Consider the following 22,520-nt stretch of genomic DNA (forward strand, 5'->3'; position numbering starts at 1 on the left):
TGAACCACCAAACCCTAGTCTTGATAACTTCACTGATTTTTATGGCCTACAGATGATAGTTTAGATGCTCAGTTAGCAGTTAAACCTCAAACAGCAAGTAAACTTTGGGCAATTCCCCAAAAGCCACCTCCTTTCCCTTAACTGGCCATTAAAACTATAGAAAAGGAAACAAATGAGTGTATCTCTAGGCACTAAACTGCCTAGTGCCTACACTCGTGTGTCAATTATCAAGATGTATGACATTCCAAAACAATAGAAAAGTGGTATCGTGGAAACCCCTGACCTTATGAACTCATATAGGGGAGCAAAGGAATCGAGGCCAACTAGTAGCCAGCAATTTCAATGGCAAAGCTGACTGACTACTGCAATTTTGAAATAAACCTCACTTATTTGTGAAACCTTAGTGTTCTGTAGGTAACTTTCTTGAGTGCGTTGAAACATTTGGAGGCCCCAGTGAGATTTACCCACAAGAACACCCTCCTTTGAAGTGCCTTCTTGCTCAGCAGCCAAAACCAGGTAGCAAGGCACTGTGGCTGAGTTCAGTTAGCCTCCCAGGAGCAGCTGAGAGAATGGACACCTACAGCCATGAGATGGAAACAGCTGAATACCTATCCCCTGACCAAGGTAAGTGCTTCTAATTTGATTTTGGTTTCCTAGTTAGACACTTAGCATATCGTTTACTCAGGAATTTGTTTTGTTCTGTGCTAATATTTGGTTGTTTGTTGAATCTGAGAATAGCTTAGCGCACCAGGTGTGGTGGTTTGCCTGTTTTTTCAGGGAGCTTCCCTGAGTTTGTACCAAATTTGAGGTCAGTGGGGGGAAATGTGCTTCTCCTACAATCATTTTGTCCTTTGTGGACCTTTTTCTGTCGAGAGCATGCATTGCTAGCCCACCGCCAGCAGGTGTCACTGTCGCCATCCTTTCAAGCTTTGCTACAGTTGGATTTGTTCCTTATGTTTCTAGCTTGGCTGTCTGCAAAAAAGAAGAAAGGAGAAGGAGGAGGGAGGAGGGGGGAAAAGGGGGGAGGAGGAGGGAGGAGAGGGGAGGGGGGATGAGGGGGGAGGAGGAGGAGGAAGAAGAAGAAGAAGTGGGAGGGGACTGGCTGAAACAGGCTGTGGGACTCTTGGGTTTGCTAACAGTGGTCACAGTGGGATCCACTGTCATTAACCCAACTCACTGGAATGCATGGTCAGCAATTTTGATAAATTTAAATGTAGTGGAAATTACAGGGTTAATGTGTGGAAAGGGGAACTTTGGACATTTTCTGAAAAATGAAATGGTCCATCCTTGAGGTTGCATTGCCAGCAGAAGGAACATTCAACGTTCAGAGAGCCAGCAGAATATGGCATGTAGTTACCTGGAACCCAGGGCAGCCAGATCAGCTTCCATATATTGATTCCTGGGTAGGAGTGGCTCATTGTCTCCTACATGGTTTAAACTATGTGCTTGGAGTCTTCTCAAATAGGCACTGGTTACTCAGGAAAGGCCATCTAACTTGAAGCCACCTGGAATGCCTCCATCCTCAGAAGAGGAACCCCTGACTCCTCTCACACTCTTTGTCTTCGCCTTATGGAGCACCCCACCACTGACCTCTCCAGGTACCCACAGCAGAGTGAGCAGAGCCAGATTCCCAAGATTCTAAGTTCCACCATGTGGGTCCCAATATGAGGGACTATGCAGCATGCAGAACCTGATTTCTAGGACACCAAGTTCTGGGCAGGTCCTGATACAGGAGAGACTGTGGACCACACAGCAGTGGATGAAAATGTACTGCCCACTGTGGAAGAAGTGTTATCTTGCTTCCCAGTTCCTGTTTCGCCTCTCCAGGAAACGTGTTCCCAAGAAATATTTGTTTTTGAGTGGAAGGAACCCAAGAGGGGACAAAAATGTCAGTTAACCCAGTATTTGGGGAAGCTTTATCCAGTGACCTTATCCTTTTCAGCCATAAAATCCCTTCCCTCTGTCTATCACAGTATGTAGATGACTTGCTTTGACTGCTGGAATGATGAACTATGTCAAGAAGGGATGAAGAAGTTCCTGGGACTGCTCCAGGAAAAGGTGTATTGTGGTTTGAAGGAAAAGGCTCAAATTTGTATGCAAAAATTTCTGGGGTTTGTGTGGAATAATGGAACACAGGGCCTGTCAATTTCATGGATTCAGGTCATCCAGGGCCTGAGAGCACCCATTACCAAGAAGGAATTAAGAGAGCTTCTGAGGACTATAGGATACTGTTGGCTTTTGGTCCAAGGTTTGCAGCTATCACCAAGCCCTTGCATGAGACCTTAGTAGGAGGAAATATTTCCTCATTGGAATGAAATTCTGATTGGCAGGTGACCTTCAAGGACTTGAAAGAAAAACTGATACACACCCCTGCCTGAGCACTGCCTAACATAACAAAATGTTTCTGGTTATTCATGAGAAAGAAGGCACTGCTCACAATGTCCTAACACAAATTTGGGGACCTTGGAAGAGACCTGTAGCGTACTTGACAAAAAGGCTAGATCAAGTGTCAGAAAGATGGCCCTCCTGCCTATGCCCCACTGCTGCCACAGCAATATTAGTAAAGGAAGCATACAAAATGACTCTGGGGCAGAATTTGAATGTGTTTGTACCATACAGTAGAGATTTTGCTAAGAGGACCTGGTGGTAAGTGGCTGTCAGGAACTAGATTAGCCCAGTATCAAGGGGCCTTGTTAGAGGATCCTAAAATCACCATTAGGACCATTCAAACCATTAACCCCACCTCTCTTTTGCCCTCCTCTATGGAGCCACCTGAGTATGACTATACTGAAGTCATCCAGATGGCATATTTAACTCAGTCAGATCTATAAAACACCTCTCTCCAGGATACTGACTTGACTTTATTTTCTGATGGCAGCAGCATGATAATCCATGGGGTCTGAAGGGCAGGGGTGACAGTTGTCAACTTAGATCAAATGGTCCAGTCAGAGGCATTGTCCCTGGGGACCTCAGTACAATGGGCCAAGCCAATAGCTCTAGAGGAAGGATGAGACAAAAAGGTGAATATACTGACTCTCATTACACATTTCCTACTCTACACAGGCATGATGTTACCTACCAGGAGCGAGGCCTCTTGACAGCAGAAGGAAAAGACGTTAAAACTCCCAGAGATTTTGAACCTATTACAAGCTGCCTGGTTGCGTTCTAAGGTGGCAGTGATGCAATATACAGGACATCAAAGGGACAAGTCAATGGAGACTCAAGGAAACTAGGCAGCCAACATGCCTGCTACACAAACAGCCTTGAGCCAGCAGCCTCATTCAGCTCATGTTTTAGTGTCTCCCTTACATAAACCACTTGACTGCCCAAAGGAGGAACTTCAGTGGATGAACATAGAGGAAACCACTGAGGGAAATGGGTGGCAGGTTTAGCCAGGGTGAGGGTTTTTCTTCTTGGAGCTCTGGGACTTCATGTAATACTAGACCTACGTAGCCATGTCTGCCTGGTAAAAACAGCCATGCCAAATTTGCTTGGTCATTATTTGTTTGTATGGAGACTCTGGACTTTGTATGTTTCAGTGGTTCCTCATTGTGAAGCCTGCATTTGTAATAACCCAGTTACACAGTCTCAACAGCAGTCAGGCATCCTGAAGACAAGGAACTTTGCCATTTGAAGATATTGAGATTGAGTTTCCAGAACAAAAACCCAAGAGTGGAAACAAAGGTACCTATTAGTCTTGATCTGTCCTTACTTGGGTTGGGTGGAGACATTTCCCACTAGGACTGAAACATCTAGGGAAGTGGTTAGAGCCACTTGATTGTACCCTGGTATGGGCTCCCCATAACAGTGGACTTAGAAAATGTACTCTCTTTTGTGGATCAAATGTCCCAAGGCCTGTCAAAGGCCTTACAGCTTGTCTGACAGCTATATACAGCCTATCAATCTCAGAGTTCAGGCTAGGTGAAGAGACAAAACTGGGCTCTAAAGGACACATTAGCAAAACTCTACCAATAAACAGGAGCTAATTGAGTCATAATGCTTCCTTTTGCACTCCTAATATGGTGCACCCCATACTGGCATGGGCTCACTCCCTGTTTTTGGAGGCCTCCTCCACTCATGCAAGCCCTTGAGAGACTCTGGGAGATTAAAACCTTGGACTTCTGTCAGCAAATGAAAGCACTGCATCAAACACTAAAGAACCTTCAACAAGCAGTGTTGCTGTGATACCTCTTACTACACATTCTTCAGTCCATCGGTTCAAACCTTGTGACAAGGTCTTAGTTAAATCTTGAAAGATGAGTTCCTCCAACCATGGTGGGAGGGCCTTCATGGGGGTCATAATAACCACACCTGATGCTTTAAAGCTTGCAGATTTCATGCCATGGATCCGTCACTCTCTGGTTAAGAAGTGGACATCTAGGGAGCAGAGGATTACAGACTCACCATCACTTCCTGGGACCTTGCCCCCACTTGAACCCTGTCTACTGTGACACTCTCAGAGACTACAGTGCAAGAATGAGGGGATGCATCCCAACAAAGACTGGAAGGACTGCCCTGATGAGACAGTTCCCCTAAATACCATGCTGAGCAGACAACACACCCAAAGCCCTGCCTTCATCACCCTGGAAGTTGATGAGTCAATGCACGACTGAAAATTGAGTGGCCACTACACTGGGACATCGATAGCCTAGCTGTACTGCTAGTCTATTGAATTGTTGGTCCCCTTCCTCCCACTTGTCTTGGTGTTTGCTGTTGTACTTAGGACTCTGTCCCCAGAGGATTGGGGAATTGTGGAGAGGGTTGCTTTTTTCTTTTCTACCAGGCTTTAGTTATTGGACTAAGCACTCTGACATGTTTAAAATGTAGCTAACCTCTTTAAACCTTCTAGGATCATGCCTAACAATGATTACTCAAGCTTCACCTTTCCTGCTCCTCATCTTGCTGATGAAGTTTGATGACACCAGTTAACAGATCAGAATAATCAGCCCTGTGGAACTTGAGGAAGATCTCTGTAATTGCACCATTGAACAACTACAAGTAAACTCTGTTGGACTTAGGCTATAATAGCAAAACAGCCTCTCCCTTGTGACCAACAATCTTGTTATCCCCATATGATATTTTCAGAAACACCACTAGTGGTGAGGTAGAGGGTCTACAGATGGCTTCCCTCATGTAAGATAAATGAAAAGGCACTCATTAGGGATAACCCAAATGGTGACATACAATTGGTGAACCATGGCTTATATATGTGTCCAAAGGTACAAAAGAGAAGTTGCAACAATGAAAGAAATATGTACTGTCCACACTGTGAGACCGTAGGACTCTGTGGACTATGGTATGATGGGTCAGACCCAGCAATTAGAACAAAAGACTCAAGTTCTTTAATCTACTGGTGAGCACAGAATGACAGCTTCATCCAGGTGTATAGAGAAAAGCAAAAAGTTTGCAAATTGAGTGTCTTGGTTACTTTTCTCTCATTGCTGAAACAAACACCTGACACCCAAAATTTGGGAAATAAAGGTTTATTTAGCTTACAGTCTGTAGAGGTTTCAGTCCATAACCAGCTGGCTCCAAGGCAGGGTGGCGTGGCACCAGGGCAACACTTCAAGGCATCAGGAAGCAAAAGCAGCCAGAGCAAAAGGAAGGAAACAAGCCTCTTCTTCTCACTTACGTTGTAATAGCCCCACCTCCACCCCAAGGGTGGGTGTAGCACTCACAAAATCTTCATTCCCTCCTCTTGCACAGGATGAGATTGATTACAAAGGTTTCGTTCTTTACTGTTCTGTTCAATTTTATTATAACTGATGATATAGGCAATTCTATTTGAGATAGCAGAAAGCATTAATGGTAACCATTGTTGACCACCTTGTATTAGGTTTTTACATTATCTATTATGTCCCCCTTTTTGATTTAACCGAATCTGTTCTGTTAAGTCACATTTGGTTTTACTCTCTTCCAAAAAAAGCAATAAGAACTGTGGGAGCAATAAAACCCAAAATGTGTAATAGTCATTGTACAAAAGAGAGGAAAAGAAAGTGCTCTAAATGGTATAACTGCATGTAAATTTAAGTGTATAAGATAGACAATATTACTGAGTTTTGTTGGATCATTGAACAGAACTGTTTGCAGTCTCGCTGTTTGAATGTCCACTTTATATGCTTTAATCTTGTAACTTGAACAAGTATTTCTAAGATGACAATATGTAATCCATTAACCAGTGATTTCCTACTGTTTATTTTTTTTCTGAAATTCTGTATAACTTGTACCCTTTTTCTGCTTTTTTTTCCTTCTTCTCCTTAAATAAAAAAAAAAAAAAAACAAAGTAAGGATCCTTGCTCCTGGCTAAGTCTCTTGATTAAACTTATAAACTTCTCAAGTTGACAAAATATATCAACCATAACACTGGGTACTCAAACAAGTTCTGTTTGCAGGTTAGAATCATCCTAAAGGATATTTGTAATCCATTTTGGGCAATAGGGTCAATTAGGGTACTCAGATATACTTGCAAAGAATAGGGGGATGGACAGACCTGGGGATCCTTACTCATATACCAAGGACAGAAGAATACCCCGGAGGCTGCTGCCCCTTTTCCTGCATTCTCCTGCGAATTGCATAGTCCCAACATCCCGGACCAAAGGTCCTGCCTAAAGTCCCTCAAAAAGGTAACATCTCATCCCTGGTAGATATTCAGGCTGGTACTGACAAGGCAAGCACAAAGTCCAAGATTTACCAGACGCTTAATGAGATTCACCAACTTCTAAATATGTCAGACTCCACCATAACAAAGAGGTGTTGGATGTGCATAAGGCCACATTCAACCTTTTATGAAGCTATAGCTTCCTCAACCATAGCTACACCCAGTCAAACACTCTACTTTCAAGAGGAAAAAGAATATCTACCTTTACTCATGATAGAGAGAGAGATTTTTGTGCGGGACAGGGTAACAACCAGGTCTCATTCAATGAGACCAGGTCACAGGATTCCACCTACCAGGAATCTCAGGGGTTCTGGTTTTTCTGTACTAATAGATTGCTTAAATGCCTAGACCATAGACAAAATTTTAACTAGATGGGTCCTTGCCTCCTAGTGATGCTCATCCCCAGAATGACAGCTATCCAGGGAGGACCAGAGGACTGTCTGTTGGTCGACCACCAGACATGATGCAGATGGGCTGCTGTTTTTCCAATACTGGCTGAGAAAGCATAGCCAAGGTACTCAGGATGAGTGCAGGAGCAGTAGTCCCCTCTGAAACAAGTCTCCAGAGGCTCCACTGAATAACCCATAGCATACAAGGGAGTGTGATGGGGGTGTGGCAAGTAGTTAAACAGCTTCATAACCAAGTGAACTCTCTGGCAGAAGTAGTTCTACAGAACAGATGTGTAAGAAGGTCTTGTAACATTCCAAAGCAATGACAGTGCTGCAAAAAGACAGTATCCATGGAATCCCCTCGACCTTTTGAACTCATACAGGAACACAGAAATCGAGACCAGCCAGCCAGTAGCCAGAAAGTCCAATGGTCAAAGTTGACTGACCACTGCAGTTTCAAAATAAAACTCACTTGTTGGTGAAATCTCATTGTCTTCTGGGTAACTTTCTTGAGCACGCCACAACATTACAAGTTAATATTTATATTTGGGCAGTAAACATCTCCATATCAAGGCTAAAATATAACTATGTTTGGCTTCTGTATCTTTAAAAGCCAAGTGCCCAACTGCAGCCCTATCCCATTTATTTATCACAAAGTGGCAACACTGCAAAAACCTGAAGACTAAGGTTTTAATCTGTAAAATACAACTCATACATTAACACCTCTGTTTTTAAAAGAAAAACACCATGCATGCCATAGTTCACCATCACTTGCATTACCCAGTGAGCCACTTGGAATACCTTGTTGGTTCAGAAAGTTGCAGAACACCACCCTTGGTGGACCTGGGTGGTGCTTTGTGATATGTACTGCTAGAGGGGGTGGAAATCTTATCCCTTTGAATGACTCAGCATCTTCACGCGGTATTGCCTTTGTCTGGTAGTGCCAAGAGCAGAAAACCACGCCTAGTTTTAAAGTTCCTACAACTGTTATCTCACAGCCTATCACAAAGAGCATTAATATACTTTTCCAAGGGTTGGCTGAAAATATCAATATATGAGAAAATATCACTCGGTTACAGAATCTACTGAACATGTAAAAAGCCATAAAGATACATGAAAATGCATAGCCTGTAAATAAGACTAATAAAACAAGGTACAACTATAAAAGATCATTCACCAGAGTTTATCCATTGTGCCTTTGCCAAGAATATTTCTCTTGCATTTGTAATTTTTCAATCATACATGATTGAGCCCCAGTCCAAACAATCTAATCCAGTGGTGGCAAACCTACAGCAGACATGCCTCAGCAAGCTGTTTGCATCATTGAAAATTCCAAAAGGTTCACCATTACTGGCCTTATTCAACACTATTACCCCAGAATGTTTCAGAGATATATTCTTCATGAAGTGAAATGAGTACTGAAAGTATCAGGGAAAGAGGCTGGGGATTTAGCTCAGCGGCATAAGTGCCTGCCTTGCAAGCAGGCAGTCGTGAGTTCAATCCCTGGTACCGATAAAAACGAAAAAGACACACACACAAAAAAAAGTATCAGGGAAAGGAATTATTTGCAGGTGACACTGCATATCCAGTAGATCTTACAAACTAAGAAGAAAGGACTATGTCTAGATCCTAAATAAATGTGCAAAAGTTGTCCTTTAATAACAAATAATCAGTTCAAAACAGATGGAAACTTACTCCATGCAAAAATAATAGGATGGCCTGGCATAGTGGCACATCTTAACCCTTGGGAGGGTGAAGCAGAAAGATTGTAAGTTTGAGAACAGACCAGGCATCTTAGAAAATTAATAAGACCCTGTCTCAAAATTAGAAAATTAAATTACATTAAAGAGACTGCAGATGTACCTCAGTGCGAAGACTCTGGATTCAATCTTCAGCACTGGGCAGGAGGAAGAAGAGGTAGAGAGAAAGAGTAAAGGAGAAAGAGGGTGGAGATGGAGGACTAGGAGGAGGAAGAAGGGAAGAGGAGGAGGAGGAAATAGAAGGAGCCTAGAAACATATGGTAAGGTAAAAAATGAATATAAATGAAAATTTGTACTGATGAACACACATACAAAAAGATCTGAATAAGTAAAAAGGAATAGATCTTCTGGAATAAAAAGACAAGAGCAAAAACATGTCAGCATTCTTCAAACAAATGAAAGTATTGAATGTTATATTAATAGAGACCTAATTCTTTTCTCAATTTTAAATTTTATGAAAGATAATACATTACGAGAAGAAAAATTTTAAAAGAGAAGAAAATTTTAAGAGGCAAATAGTAAGAAGTACACCCTAGCAGGACACACATCTTAAACCCTTTAAGTGAATGATTGTAGATCCAGGCTGTGAACACAGAGGCATTGCCACTGTTATGGTTTGTGTCTTGGTGTTTCCTCCCAAAGCCTCATGCAGTCATGGAGGCAGCTGAATCTAGCATTTGTGATTGGTTCATTGTCTAGTGCTGGGATTGGTGGTGTGAGTGCTGCACGCTCCCAGGGGAAGGTAGCCAGCTTACCATATAGGAGAGGGAAGAGGCGCGTTTTCCTCTTTTACCCTTTTACTCTTTTTGTTTGTGGCCACCATGAACAGCTGCCTCTCAGCCATGCCACCCTGCCTTGGGGCTGAAACCTCCAAAACTGTAAGATAAATCAGCCTTTCTTTGCTTCATTGTGGGTGTCAGGTATTTTTGTCTCAACAAGAAAAAAGTAACCAAGATAGCCACTAATTAACTTCACGATACACCCACGGGTCACCTTCATGTATGTCAGGATCTCCACACTTCTGCTTCCCAGGCCACTGATATCAGACTACAGGGGACAGAAAACACTAGGCTCTTCTGGGTTACATAAAAAGAAAGGGAATGAAAGGACTAAAGTAAGTGGAGAACTAAGTTGGCATATGTGCCAACTCTCAATGGTGAATGTGGTCATTACATGCTGCAATGGGTACTAACAAAGAATAGTAAAAGTTAAAAAAAAAAGTCCTAAACTCAATGGCAAATGACTGAATGCCTTACTTCTTAGGTGAGTCTCAAGTCCAGGCAGGTTGCTCCCACCACTTCTAGGTACCCTCGTTCTGAGGTCCTGTCCAGTGCAATCAAGAAAGAAAAGTCATCCAAATCAAAAAGTAAACATTCTCCTGCATAGACCAGTACCAACAGAATCAGAATCATGAATGTTTGTACCAACGTTATTATCACAACCATCCAGTGGAAACACCTCAAATGTCCATCCACCGAGCAGCAGATAAATACAGTGTAGTAAATGCACACACTGGATAGGATTCCACTGCACAAAGAAAGTGTGCATGGTCTTGAACACACATGAGATATGAAACTATGTAAACAAATGTAAGCTTATTTACATTTCGGATGTTTTTCTTTTTCTTTCTTTCTTTGTGACTTTTGTCAGTCCATGTTTGTAGTACAGAATGAGCATATCCACTGTAGGGAATTGGTACATGTTTACAACACATTTCAATTCCTTTCTTTCTCCCACTTCCTCCACCCCCTTTTTATTCTTTTCACCATCAGCTTTATTTTTTTATATAATAATCACATTTGGTGTGAGTCCATTTTTATAGAATAATCACCAAAAAAAGTAAAACTGTCTCATGTCTAGACAGCAAGATCAAGGTCAACCAAATCAGGATATTATTCAACATGACTGTGAAGCAGAGGCAAATCAACTGCCAGCAACGATGAATGAAAAAGCAAACGTGATGAATCCATAGAACAGAATGTGGTTCGGCGACACCAAGCAATGGAGGTACAACCTGCATAAGCCATGAAGCTGAGCAAAAGGACCATATTTGCAGAAATCCCCCAAAAGAGAAAACATGGTGACAAAAATAAGTTAGTGGCTAAGGCTGGGAGAATAGAGAGAAATGACAAGTCATTGTCAATGGGCATGGAGATTCTTTTAAAGATGAGAAAAATAACTTACGTTACAGAGAGTAGAGCTATTTCTCCTATGAGTGAACAAAATGGAAAACACTTAATAGTCACTCAAAAGAGAGTGAATTTTATGATCTGTAGATAATGTCTCGATTTATCTAAATGCATAGGTTTGAACCCTAGCTCTATTACTGACTAGAGACATGATCCTTTGCAAGTCACTCAGTCTCTGTGTGCCCCACTTTTGTACCTCAAAGTGGAGTGCTAGGAACATTAACCATGTGCAAGCATTTCTTATATTTAACTATTCATATGGTGATAGTTCACCAACTTGAAGGTTAACAGGAGGATTCTGACATTTGATCAACATGCCTTGAAAAGTTTTAAGGCATGAATGGTGTTATTAATATTGTGATAGCTGGAAATAATGATGCTGGAAAATGCATATACCTACCCACTCACAACTATTTGTTCATTCATTGTCATATCCCAAGCACTTTGCTGCATTTCCATATTTCATCCAGATATCCCTGCTGTAGTGGTATAATTTCATCTCATTTGTGTTATTTAGAAATGGAGGTTTCTACTCAAGAATACCTACATTTCAGAGCTGAAGTATGTATGAATTTTCAATTGGATGGCTCCAGAGTCCATGTTCTCAAGTGATGCACTGATTAAACTCAGAAGTACTCCATGTCCAAACCACAACAGAGGACAAAATCATGTCTTCTTTATTAATACAAGGAGCCCTTTCTTGTTAGACCCTCTGTGGCAGGGTTCATGCTGAGGAAGCAGAAGGAAGAAAGACTAATTGGCAAAGGAGACAGAAAAGAAATCTTATACAAAGCTTTGGAAAAGTTACAGGGGAGCTGGAGAAAAGAGAGATCTGGAATTTCTTCACTGAGCCCATGAAGACAAGACAGTGGATGACTTGGATAGCCAGCTGGTAGAGTGACAGGCACAGGCACCACACCAATACCTGACCAGGCCTGCGAGGTGTCATATTTTCAGAGTTCACTGAAGGTGAGAGAGGCTGATCAGCAGAAATAGCAATGATCCACAAGATCCACATGGGGGCCTCTTACTTTAGGGATTGTCAAGAGTGCAGGCAGGGTAAGTCAAAGGCAAGTAGAGACCGTACCTGCTCTGCCTGTTGAGGAAGTTTTCTGCAAAGAGGATAAAAGGGAGGCTTCATGCCTCATACTGCAAATCTCCTTGAACTTATGGAAATGGCAAAATATGCAGGCCAAGGAGTGTGACAAGGAGAAAGCACCTTTCTTCCTCTCCAAATCACCTCTTGAGGCCAAAACACTTAGGAACCTCTCTCTGCTCCAACTGTGGTTTCCTCCCTTCAGCACTAGGCAAGAAGACAGCTGTGCTTCCTGCCTCCATAAGAGTCTGTGATAGGGTGAGGGATCCTTGAAATCAAGTTTCCTAGAGGGAGGTCATTGGAATTAGATTCAAAAAGATAAATGAATCTGGGCCCACTGTGAATGTGAGAAAGAGGATTCCAGCAGAAACAGTGGGGATGAGGGCCCTTAAAAAGAGGAATACTGCAGTAGAGAGACCAGATGGCACAAGCTTGTGAAAGAGATAGGAGAAGCACCAATCTTTTCATGCTGTGTAAAGGCATCACACCCCAGTTCTCCAGAGCCAGGGCTGCCCTGAGTTGTACAGACCGAAATGCATTCCCTCCCATTGGACCCAGTCATCACTCTACTGCGACTGCAAAATGCTGGGAATTTCCCCCTACCATAAAAACCATTTTAATAATCACACCAATGATTGCCTGTCATCCTGGATAAGGTGTTTAATCACATCCTCATGCATAATTCTCTACATATATACTCTGTTTGCTTGTTTGATTTTTGGTACTGGGAAGCTAACTCATGACCTCACGCTTGACAGGCAGGCACTTATGCCACTGAACTAAATCCCCAGCCAACATAGATATTCTGTTGTGCAGACTGTCACTACCACCCACCATACCAAGCACATGCCCATGACATGTGCTCGCTCACATGCACGCTTTCACATACACTCTTACACACACACACACTGCCATTATTTTTTGGCCTCATCAGACAAAAGTAACTCACACTGACTCCTCCAGAAATTTTTTTAAAATACATGATTTCACAAGAGGTAGCCTACCCATATGAAACAAGTAGGTAGAGAAATATATACGGTCCATAGCTCTTTGGTCCTGGGCACTTATGCTATATCCAGAGTAGTAATCAACAGGACCTCTTTGAGAACTGAATTCATGATTGAGTACCTTCCCTGCTTTATACTTATACATACATACATATAAGTATAGAATCACCTAATATGTAACACATTTTATATGTGTGTTTAATACACAGAAAAACATGTATTTAATTATTCAAATTACCTATGTATACATAACCAACCACGCGTAAAATTCTGAATAGCTCAATACATTTCATATTTTATACACATGTCCACTATCTGCCCAGGAAACTGCAGACTATCTTTGTGTACAGAACAAGGGCATGATGCGTAGGCAATGTCCAGCCCTTTAACTATGGAGGGTAAAGGGGAGAGAAGCCCTTTGAATAACTGAGCCTCTTAGGTCCTACACTTTGCCTGGTCTCTTCAAGAGTAGGAATTCAGACCTAATTTTAACACACATACAACTATAGTCTCCCAGCCTTTTAGAAGGAAGATTTTTTTATTTTAAAGAGAACAAAAGAAAACAGAATGAAAAAGCAAATCAGAACAGGAAAATGCAAGCAACATAGCACTTCACAACAAAACAATAGGACATCAACAATAGCTAACATAATATCTCTTTGCTTTGAAATAGTTGATCATACCTTCACATACAATAATATCAAACATAACAATATAGTAAAAAAAATTCAAAAGAATGAAAGCATTACAGGACTTCAAAACCAAATAACAGGAAATGAACAATGGCTGCTATAATACCTCATTTTCCTCAAAAATTTTATCTACAACATTACACATAATAAAATCAAATAAAACACAACAGGATAGAACCAATCAAAACAGAAGAACAAAAGTATGGGAGGACTTCAAAACAAGATGATAGTAAATCAGCAATAGCTACCATAATGTCTTGTTTTCTTCAATATAGCATTCATACCATCTCACATAATAAAATCAAACAAAGAAATTGCCCTGTGCACAATAGACTCAAATGGATAGGAATAAACTTTAATGAGAGCCAAATATTTATATGAAGTACAAAATTATATTGATGGGCACAATATAATTTATGAATTAGTACAAAGGAACCCAATTCCAGCATAGAAAGACATAAAAGTAAAAAAAGTCAATCTCTTTTTGTTAATAAGAATATGTAGTATACTATTATAAGACTCCCTAATGGTTTGCTTTTATTTATTGGAATCAATCAAAACAACTTCAGATTTTGTAAAGGAGATCATACTAGAGGAATAACCAAGAAAATTTAGAAAAAATAAATAGTGAATATGGGACTCGCCTCCTAGATATTAAACTTACTACAAAGATACTTTATCAAAATATGGTTCTGCAGCACAAATAGGTAAGTCATGGGACAAACATGAGATTTTAGAAGCAGTTACAAAAATATAGAAAACTGGAATCTGATAAATAAGCATTTAATTTCATAGGTAAAGAATGGCATTTTCTGATGTGTCAGGCACCACAATGGCATTGTCTGATTCCAACTACTTGGGAAACTGAAGTAGAAAGTTTGCAGGTCTAAGTCCAGCCTGGGAAATAGTGTTATGTATTTAGAATCTGCCTCAGAATAAACCATATTTTTAAAAAGGTCCTGGGTTCAATCTCCAGAATTGCACACATAAATAAATATTTGGGACAATGGGCAGTTTATTAGAAAAAATCAAATTATATTATCGCACTGTTCCAATTAAAGTTCTTATTCTTAAAAATCAAACAATCCTATCAGATTTGTGGGAATTAAAAACATTGAAATTTAATGGAGAAAATGCTTATGTACTTTAGCCTTGGAAGAACTAAACAAGTTAGAATCCTTAAACTATTAAAGAAAAAGTTAATAATTTGATTTTCCCAAACTGAAAATCTGATATGACAAATGATTAAGCACATACCTGGGGGAAAAATGTGTGTGGCACATAATTTAGGACCTTAGTTTTTATATTCCCAAAATTCAAAAGGCTTATGATGGGTAATTATATGACAAATATCTGTATTTAAACGATTAACAAACATAAATATGGAATTTACAAAAGAAATGTAAATTGTATATACATATATATATATATAGAGAGAGAGACAGAGACAGAGAGAATGTGAAGACTGAAAGAGTCACATGGAATTATTTTGCTCAATTAACAAAAATTGTAAACTTTGACATCTAGTATTGGAGAGAATATAGGAAAACTGTATCTTTGATATACTGTTACCTGGGTGTGGACTTGTGTGATTTTTGAAAGTAGTTTCTCAAAACAGAAAGTGTGAGTGCACCATTTGATTCCATAACTTGGATTTCAGGACATTGCCCTACAAGTTAAAAACCCAAATTTGGAAATATTGGTGTATAAAGAACAAATTTAAGTACTGTTAGTATGGTCTTGCTCATGATAGCAAAAGATCATAGAACCCTAAGTAACAATACTGGTTGGTTAAAAAAAAAACTATGATATATTTAAATTAAGACTACAAATGTTAAAAGAATGATGAATCTGTGTTGAGGTCTAAAATGATTTATTACTGTGTAAAAAATGCAAGAGAAAGAATATATCCAGCCTATGACTATATTTTATTCTAATAAAATACATGTGAGAATTTGCACAAGCTATGTGCACATCTATAAATAATAACAAATTAGAAAAGATGCATAAAAAACTAAGAGCGCTTCCTACAAAGAGCAGCATAAGAGTAATATAAATGAATGCTTCAGGTTAGGGGTGTGGCTTAATGGTAGAACACTTACCTAGCATACAGTAGGACAATGGGTTCAATCTTTTAAATAAATAAATCTGTGAACTATGCCTTTAGAGAAAGGAACATTTCATTTCTTACTCCACTTTTCACCATTTTTCCAAAAACAATGACAAAAATCCAGCCTGTAAGTTACAAACCATTTTGTCATTTTACACACATGCATGACAACAGCACAGTTTTACAAACTTTGCTGAACAACAATTAAATGAACGGGCTCAAAGCAGTCCATTACACCAGGAGGAACACCCAAGCACATTGAATGGAAATGACAGAAGCCAGGCTTGGACGTGCACACCTGCAGTCCAGCTCTGGGGAGCTGAAGCAACAGTGTCATAAATTTGAGCTCAACCTAGTCAATTAGCAAGACCCTATCTGAAAATAAGCAGTAAACAAAGGGGAGATAGCTCAGGGCAAAGACCCTGGGCTCAATTCCCAGGATCATAATAAATAAATAACAAACCATGATTCAGCAGGCTACCTTTCATTTAATGCCCAACCCAGGTTACCTTCATGTGCCAAAGCAGAGAGAACATACCTTGGACAAGGGCTTTGCCTCATGGCAGTTGATCCCACCAATGAAGACCATGTTGGGCATCACAGGTCTGGGAAAGTCAAAGACAAAGTCTGTGCGTAACAACCAAATTGATGTATGGCTGAAGAGCTCAGATGCTGTGATGGGTGTTTGGAGAATCTCAGAGGCAATTTCTAAGGGTTGTCTGAGAAAATGAGGACAAACTAAATGTTCCACAAAGCGGGCAACATGGTTCTGCAGTCTCTCTTTGAAATTCATAGTATCCGAGAACTGTGAGAGAAATCTGGGAACATAGGACAGAGGAGCGGGGCACTGTGTGCCTTCTTCAATATTTTGGCAGTAGAGTCCCCTGGTGAAGATCACAGAGGGGAGTGAAAAGTACTTGGCAACAATTAAGCCACACATGTCGAAAGGGTCTAGAAATACCGCATCAAAATGACTTTCCTTTATGTAGTCTACCAAGGTCTGGTTGTTAAACAAACTTCTACAGTGTGAAAACAGCAGTTCAAAATCTTTCTTGGTAGTAGCCACTGTATCAAATAAATTTTCTTCCTTAGTCTCCCATAGAGCATCGGCAAAAACCTTAAATACCAAGTTCTTCTCCTCCAAAGTATAAGATGTTGCATAATTCTTTACTGTGAAGGTCAGTGACTGTCCCAGTTGCCAACTCACGTCAGGTACAACTGCAACTACCTCGTGTCCTCTCTGGATGAGTTTCTCCACCACAGAGCGCATGGTGAACCAGTGGCTCCCATCCATGGGCATCACCAGCAGCCTGCCTGCCTGGCCAAAGCTGGATGCCAGCAGCAGACACAGGCACAGAGAGAGGCGGGCAGGTAAATGTACAGGAGCCATGAGGACTGCAGGCCTGAGCCACTCAGCTGCTCTGACTCTCAGTTGGTATAGAGTATAGCAGGAAGAAGTAGGGAATACAGGCACAAATGGACCTTGTACTCACGCCATAAATAAAACCGTACTCATCCATGGTGAATTATTCACAAGAATGATTACAATTGGCTAGGTGTGACTTCTGTGTTCTCCAGATAAGAACAGTTTGCAATGGTTGTCTTGGAGAAAAGTCATGGCATATATTGCAATGTGGATTTAGAAATTGAGTTATCATGTGATGTTTTTGAACACTGAGGATTGGGATGTTAGGAACATAAACCTGAATAAAGCTCACATTTCTAGAATTTGCTCTAAAGTAAAATTTGGACTTCATTTTCTGATCACTAAGAGCTCTTTCCTCAGAGAGCAATCAGTAAGCCAACCTCCAGGGAAACGTTGGAGAGTTCTTGCTCGTGGCCACTGGCAGTGGACTTGGAATTCGTAAGTAACTCACTCGGGCATGAATAGACATTGCTACCTGCTCATTCTATGTCTTGCAGGATATTTTTTCTGTTTCCAACCTCTCTGAGTCCTCTCTACTGCAAAAACAAGATTGACAACCCGTCTACATTCCAGGACATTCCACATTTTAAGTGGAATCTGACAATCATCTGTTTGAGTGGCTTTATTCTGTTGTTTTGCTTGGTTTTATTATCTTTAAAATAAAAAATTTTTTTAAAAATTTAAACCCCAGAGGATATGCACAGAACACAGAATCTAAAAAGACTCCACAGCTCCTGAGTGCTGTACATGGAACCAATCAGAAAGTGCTATTTCCAATTCTTCACTTGAAGCTGGTGCATGTGCAGAATCAATCAGAACAGGGCTATTTTCAACCCTTCATTTACATCTGGCAGGAATCCAAGCAAATCTTTCTGGGGCAGTTTAATTTTGGCACCAAGCCAAGTGAGTTTTGGTTAAGACGACTGTCCCAATACCTTATTTGTGTGAAGAAGAAGCCAATCCAGGAATTTTGGATACAAAACAATTATCTCTGGGGCTGCTGTAAATCTACCAGCCCATTTTTGCCCTGTAGAACGTATTTCTTTTCCACTTTCAGTAAATGTACACCTTTTCTGCCTTTTCTGTGTGTCTCGTCCAATTCTATGTGCAGAAAAGCAAGAACCCGGAAAGATGCCCTATGGGACCATCCATCTGTTAATAATCTGTCAATGGGCCCTTCAGTTGTTTGCCCTGAATATTAATAAGGAGAAAGCTATGGCCTAGTGAGTGCTACCTCCTAAATCTCTCCCTACTAGTCGGATGGGCTTTCTATTAAAGACCATCCACACCTCCAGGACTAAAGGTTTTATCAGGTTATGCAGGTAAAGAAGGACTATCACACTAGTGACGCCTCGCTGTATTTTTATTTTTTATATTACTCTCTTGTCTACCCTGAGTTCCTCGAGAGCGTTGCTTTGTGTACCACTTGGAAATTACATTCACCTACGAATAGCCTAACAAAAGAGACCTGTGACTAAAATGAAGGAATGTGCTCCATCTTACAGAAAATAAGTCAAGAAATAGATACTCCAAGGTTAGTAAGGTGGTCCCACTATCAAAATGCTGGGATCACTTCCCACAGTGACAACTGAGGAAAGAGAGTAGTGGCGTTGAAATGTGGCTAGGCAACTGGGCATGACCTGTCAGTTGCAGAGACTCGCTAAGCAGGAGACATGAGCTGAGAGCAGCAGCACCGGAGCCTGACACCTGGTATAAATCTTCTGCCGGGAGAGAGACTGAGCCCTGCACCTAATGCCAATCTGGCATGGGCTCAGGCCAATTTTGTTGGAAAGGAGCTATAAAAGGCAGTCATTGTCTTCACCACCACTACCCTTTTGTTCCGTCAGTGGCCCAGCCTGCATGCAAGATGTATCTTCTTTTCTTCAGAGCACCTTTTTTCCTTGAGCATTTCTTTTGTGCTCTTCTTTCTTCTTTTTATTTCTTCTCTCCCCCTAAAATAAATAAGTAAATCTTAAATTTTCACATTCACCAAATGTTCCCATCCAATTCCTTGAATGGGTCAGTAAAAGTCTGGAAAGGACATCTGGTAACACATTTGGTGAGCCAGCCAGTTGGTAACAAATGGAGCCAAGACAAGGTAAGACTCTTTGGGTGAGGGACTTCCAGGAGAACATGGCAGACAGCAGCAGCTACGGAAGCTCTCTGAAAGACTCGGCTTAGAATTCAGGAATGGTGCAAAATAAGGAGTCATAAGCAGGTGGAGATATGCTCTGCTGACCAGGAACGAACTGGGCTGAAAGAAACCAACTTGGAATTCAGTCCTGGTGCTAGAACAGGAACAGAAAAGCCTCAGTGTGGAGGCTGGAGCCCGCGCCATTGGAAGTCGCAATTTGGGTTTCCCGCCGCGCGGCAGCTGCGTCTACATCGGCTCGGCAGGGAGAGACCTCAGAACGGGAATCTGCGAACAGAGTTGAAAACAGGACGGGGGGAGCTGTGCATTGACTTGCGGTGAGGTGAGTGAGAGAAACTGACACTCTCCCACAGTTTAATGAGACCCCAGTGGAAGACATTCTGGGACTGGGCAGACTTGCGGGAGCGGGCCACTGCAGCGACTTCAGCCACCTATTCCTCTCTCAAGCGGGATTGGTGAGAACTGCCTGGCCTACGTGACGCTGCTGGTGGACACCCAGTGGGCTAGCACAACCCAGATCCCAGAGCCTGAGGGTGGCCTGGAGGGGCGGGCCCCGCCTGGTCTACAATTTCCTGGTGTGCTGCGGTGGGCGGGAACACCTAGCCGGCGCAATTCGATCAGGCTGTGGCTGACAGGAAAGGAAGCTGGGCCTCCTATATATGCTTGCATATATAAGGAACAAAGAATATGGGAAGAGGCAGCAACAAGAAAGGCTCCTCGGCCCCCAATCCTGAGAAACAGGCAATAGCGGACACCGCACCAATAGACATAAAGCGCCATCTCGAGAGCATCATAGATCCGTTCAGGAATGAAGTTATTAATGACCTGAAGCTAGAAATAAGCAGAATAGTTAGAGAAATGCTAAGCACCACCCAAGAAAAAAAAACGGTGGAATGGAAGAACAAAAAAAGAGGGGAGAATTGTTTGATGGAGAAAATAGAGAAAGCATAGAATACGTGAAACAGGTTCAAAGAGACTACCAGGAAACTAAAAACTCTATCGAAAACTGGCATAACAGCTTGAAAGAAAGTAAGGACAGACTATCTGAATTGGAGGGCAGATTTGTAATATGGGAGAATGAAATGAAAAACTTCTTAAAAGTAACAAAGAAACAAACAGCAATAATACAAAGACTAGAAGATGATAAGAGGATTCATAACTTAAGAATTAAGAACATAAAAGAAGAAGTAGGGACACAAACAAATGATCTACAAAAGCTACTCACAGAAATAATCCAGGAGAATTTTCCTAATTTAGCAAAAGGTAAAGATACTCAGATGTATGAGGCACACAGGACCCCAGCCACCTACAACCCAAACAGAGCAACACCCAGGCATATAATAATCAAAATTCCAGAAATTCAATACAAGAACAGAATATTAAAAGCTGTAAGAGACAAGAAACAGATCACTTACAAGGGAACACCCATTAGAATTACAGCAGACTTCTCGGCACAAACCATCAAATCACGAAGAGCGTGGGGGGAAGTAATTCAAGCTTTGAAAGATAATAATCTCCAGCCAAGATTGATATATCCTGCACAACTATCCCTGGAAATTGATGGAAAAACAAGGTGCTTCCAGGATAAAGAGGAACTAGGGGAATTTGCAACCACCAATTCAACTCTACAGAGAATACTGCAGGATATTCTAAAAAAGAAGAATACAAAGAATCCAGAAATAGTGGCAGAGAGGCCACAATGAATGGAGCAGAAAACAAAATGAAGAAGACAAACTGACAACTAATGACAGAAAAAGAGCTCAATAGAAATGAGACAGAGAAGATTGGATGATAGGAGCAGCTATTTTGGAGAAAATGACGTCTTAGTAGGTAACACTGATTTAGTATCATCTTGTTTTGAAGTCTCATCAAGCTTTTGTTCTTCTGTCTCCATTGGTCTAAACAGGTTGTAATTGGATTTTATTATGTATGATAGTATAAGCAAAAACTTTTAAAGACAAGGAGATTATACAGAAACCATTGTTCATTTTCTGTTAGTTGATTCTAAATACCCTGTAATACTGTCATTCTCTTAAATGGTTTTACATTGTTTTGATATATTTGATGCTACAGCATACGAAGTTATACTCAAAGATTTCAAGGAAAGAGACAATATGGTAACTACTTTTATGTCAGGATTATCTTGTGGTGAAACACTCTTCTGCTTAAATGGTCATGTTTTGATCTGTGCTGTTTTGCTGTTATGCCCTCTTTTATCTCAATCTCCACTTCATTATTTTTTTATTTTTATCATTTTAATTAAGGGAAAAATAAATAGAAAATAGCAGGATATATTATAGTAACCCACTTTGACTTTCCATTGTCTTGATTTGGAGCCCTGTATTACTCTCACCATCTTGTTTTTGACTGATGTCCCCCTGTTCTGTTTTGCTTGATAGTACCAGGTTCGAAAGTTTAGGCTGTGAAGATAATGAGATTCATTATGACACCCATTGTCGTTGACTTTTATCTACTTTTGAAGACCTATAATGTCTCCAATGTTTTGGTTTTGTCAGTTTTGTTCTTTACTGTTTTGTTCAGTTTTATTATAACTGATGATATAGGCAATTCTATTAGAGATAGCGGGAGGCATTATAGTAACCATTATTGATCACCTTGTATTATGCTTTTACGTTATCTATTATGTCCACCCTTTTGATTTGATTGACTCTGTTCTGTTATGTCACATTTGGTTCTACTCTCTTCCAAAAAAGTAATAAGAACTGTGGGAGCAACAAAACCCAAAATGTGTAATTGTCATTGTACAAAAGAGAGGAAAAGAAAGTGCTCTAAATGATATAACTGCATGTATATTTAAGTGTATAAGATAGAAAAATTATATCACTGAGTTTTATTAGATCATTGAACCGAACTGTTTGCCTTCTCACTGTTGGAATGTCCACTTTACAAGCTTTAATTTTGTGACTTGAACAATTATTTCTAAGATGACAATATGTAATCCATTAACTAGTGATTTCCTACTGTTTATTTTTTTCTGTAAATCTGTATAACTTGTACCCTTTCTCTGTTTTTTTTTATCT

General features: G+C 40.7%; 1 protein-coding gene across 1 annotated transcript in view; it reads right to left on the bottom strand.

Annotated features, from left to right (window-relative positions):
- Positions 1–17,338, bottom strand: part of LOC100721632 (UDP-glucuronosyltransferase 1A10) — a 35,301-nt gene extending 17,963 nt beyond the window's left edge. Inside the window, exon 1 of the mRNA XM_003474404.3 lies at positions 16,440–17,338. Within this exon, the coding sequence (XP_003474452.2) occupies positions 16,440–17,291 (852 nt within the window). The 5' untranslated portion in view covers positions 17,292–17,338. The remainder of the gene's footprint in view (positions 1–16,439) is intronic.
- Between the last annotated feature and the right edge of the window lie 5,182 nt (positions 17,339–22,520).

Source organism: Cavia porcellus, unplaced genomic scaffold, assembly GCF_034190915.1.
Source record: "Cavia porcellus strain 051 isolate PalLab524CR breed Dunkin Hartley unplaced genomic scaffold, mCavPor4.1 scaffold_26, whole genome shotgun sequence".
Lineage (NCBI taxonomy): Eukaryota > Metazoa > Chordata > Mammalia > Rodentia > Caviidae > Cavia > Cavia porcellus.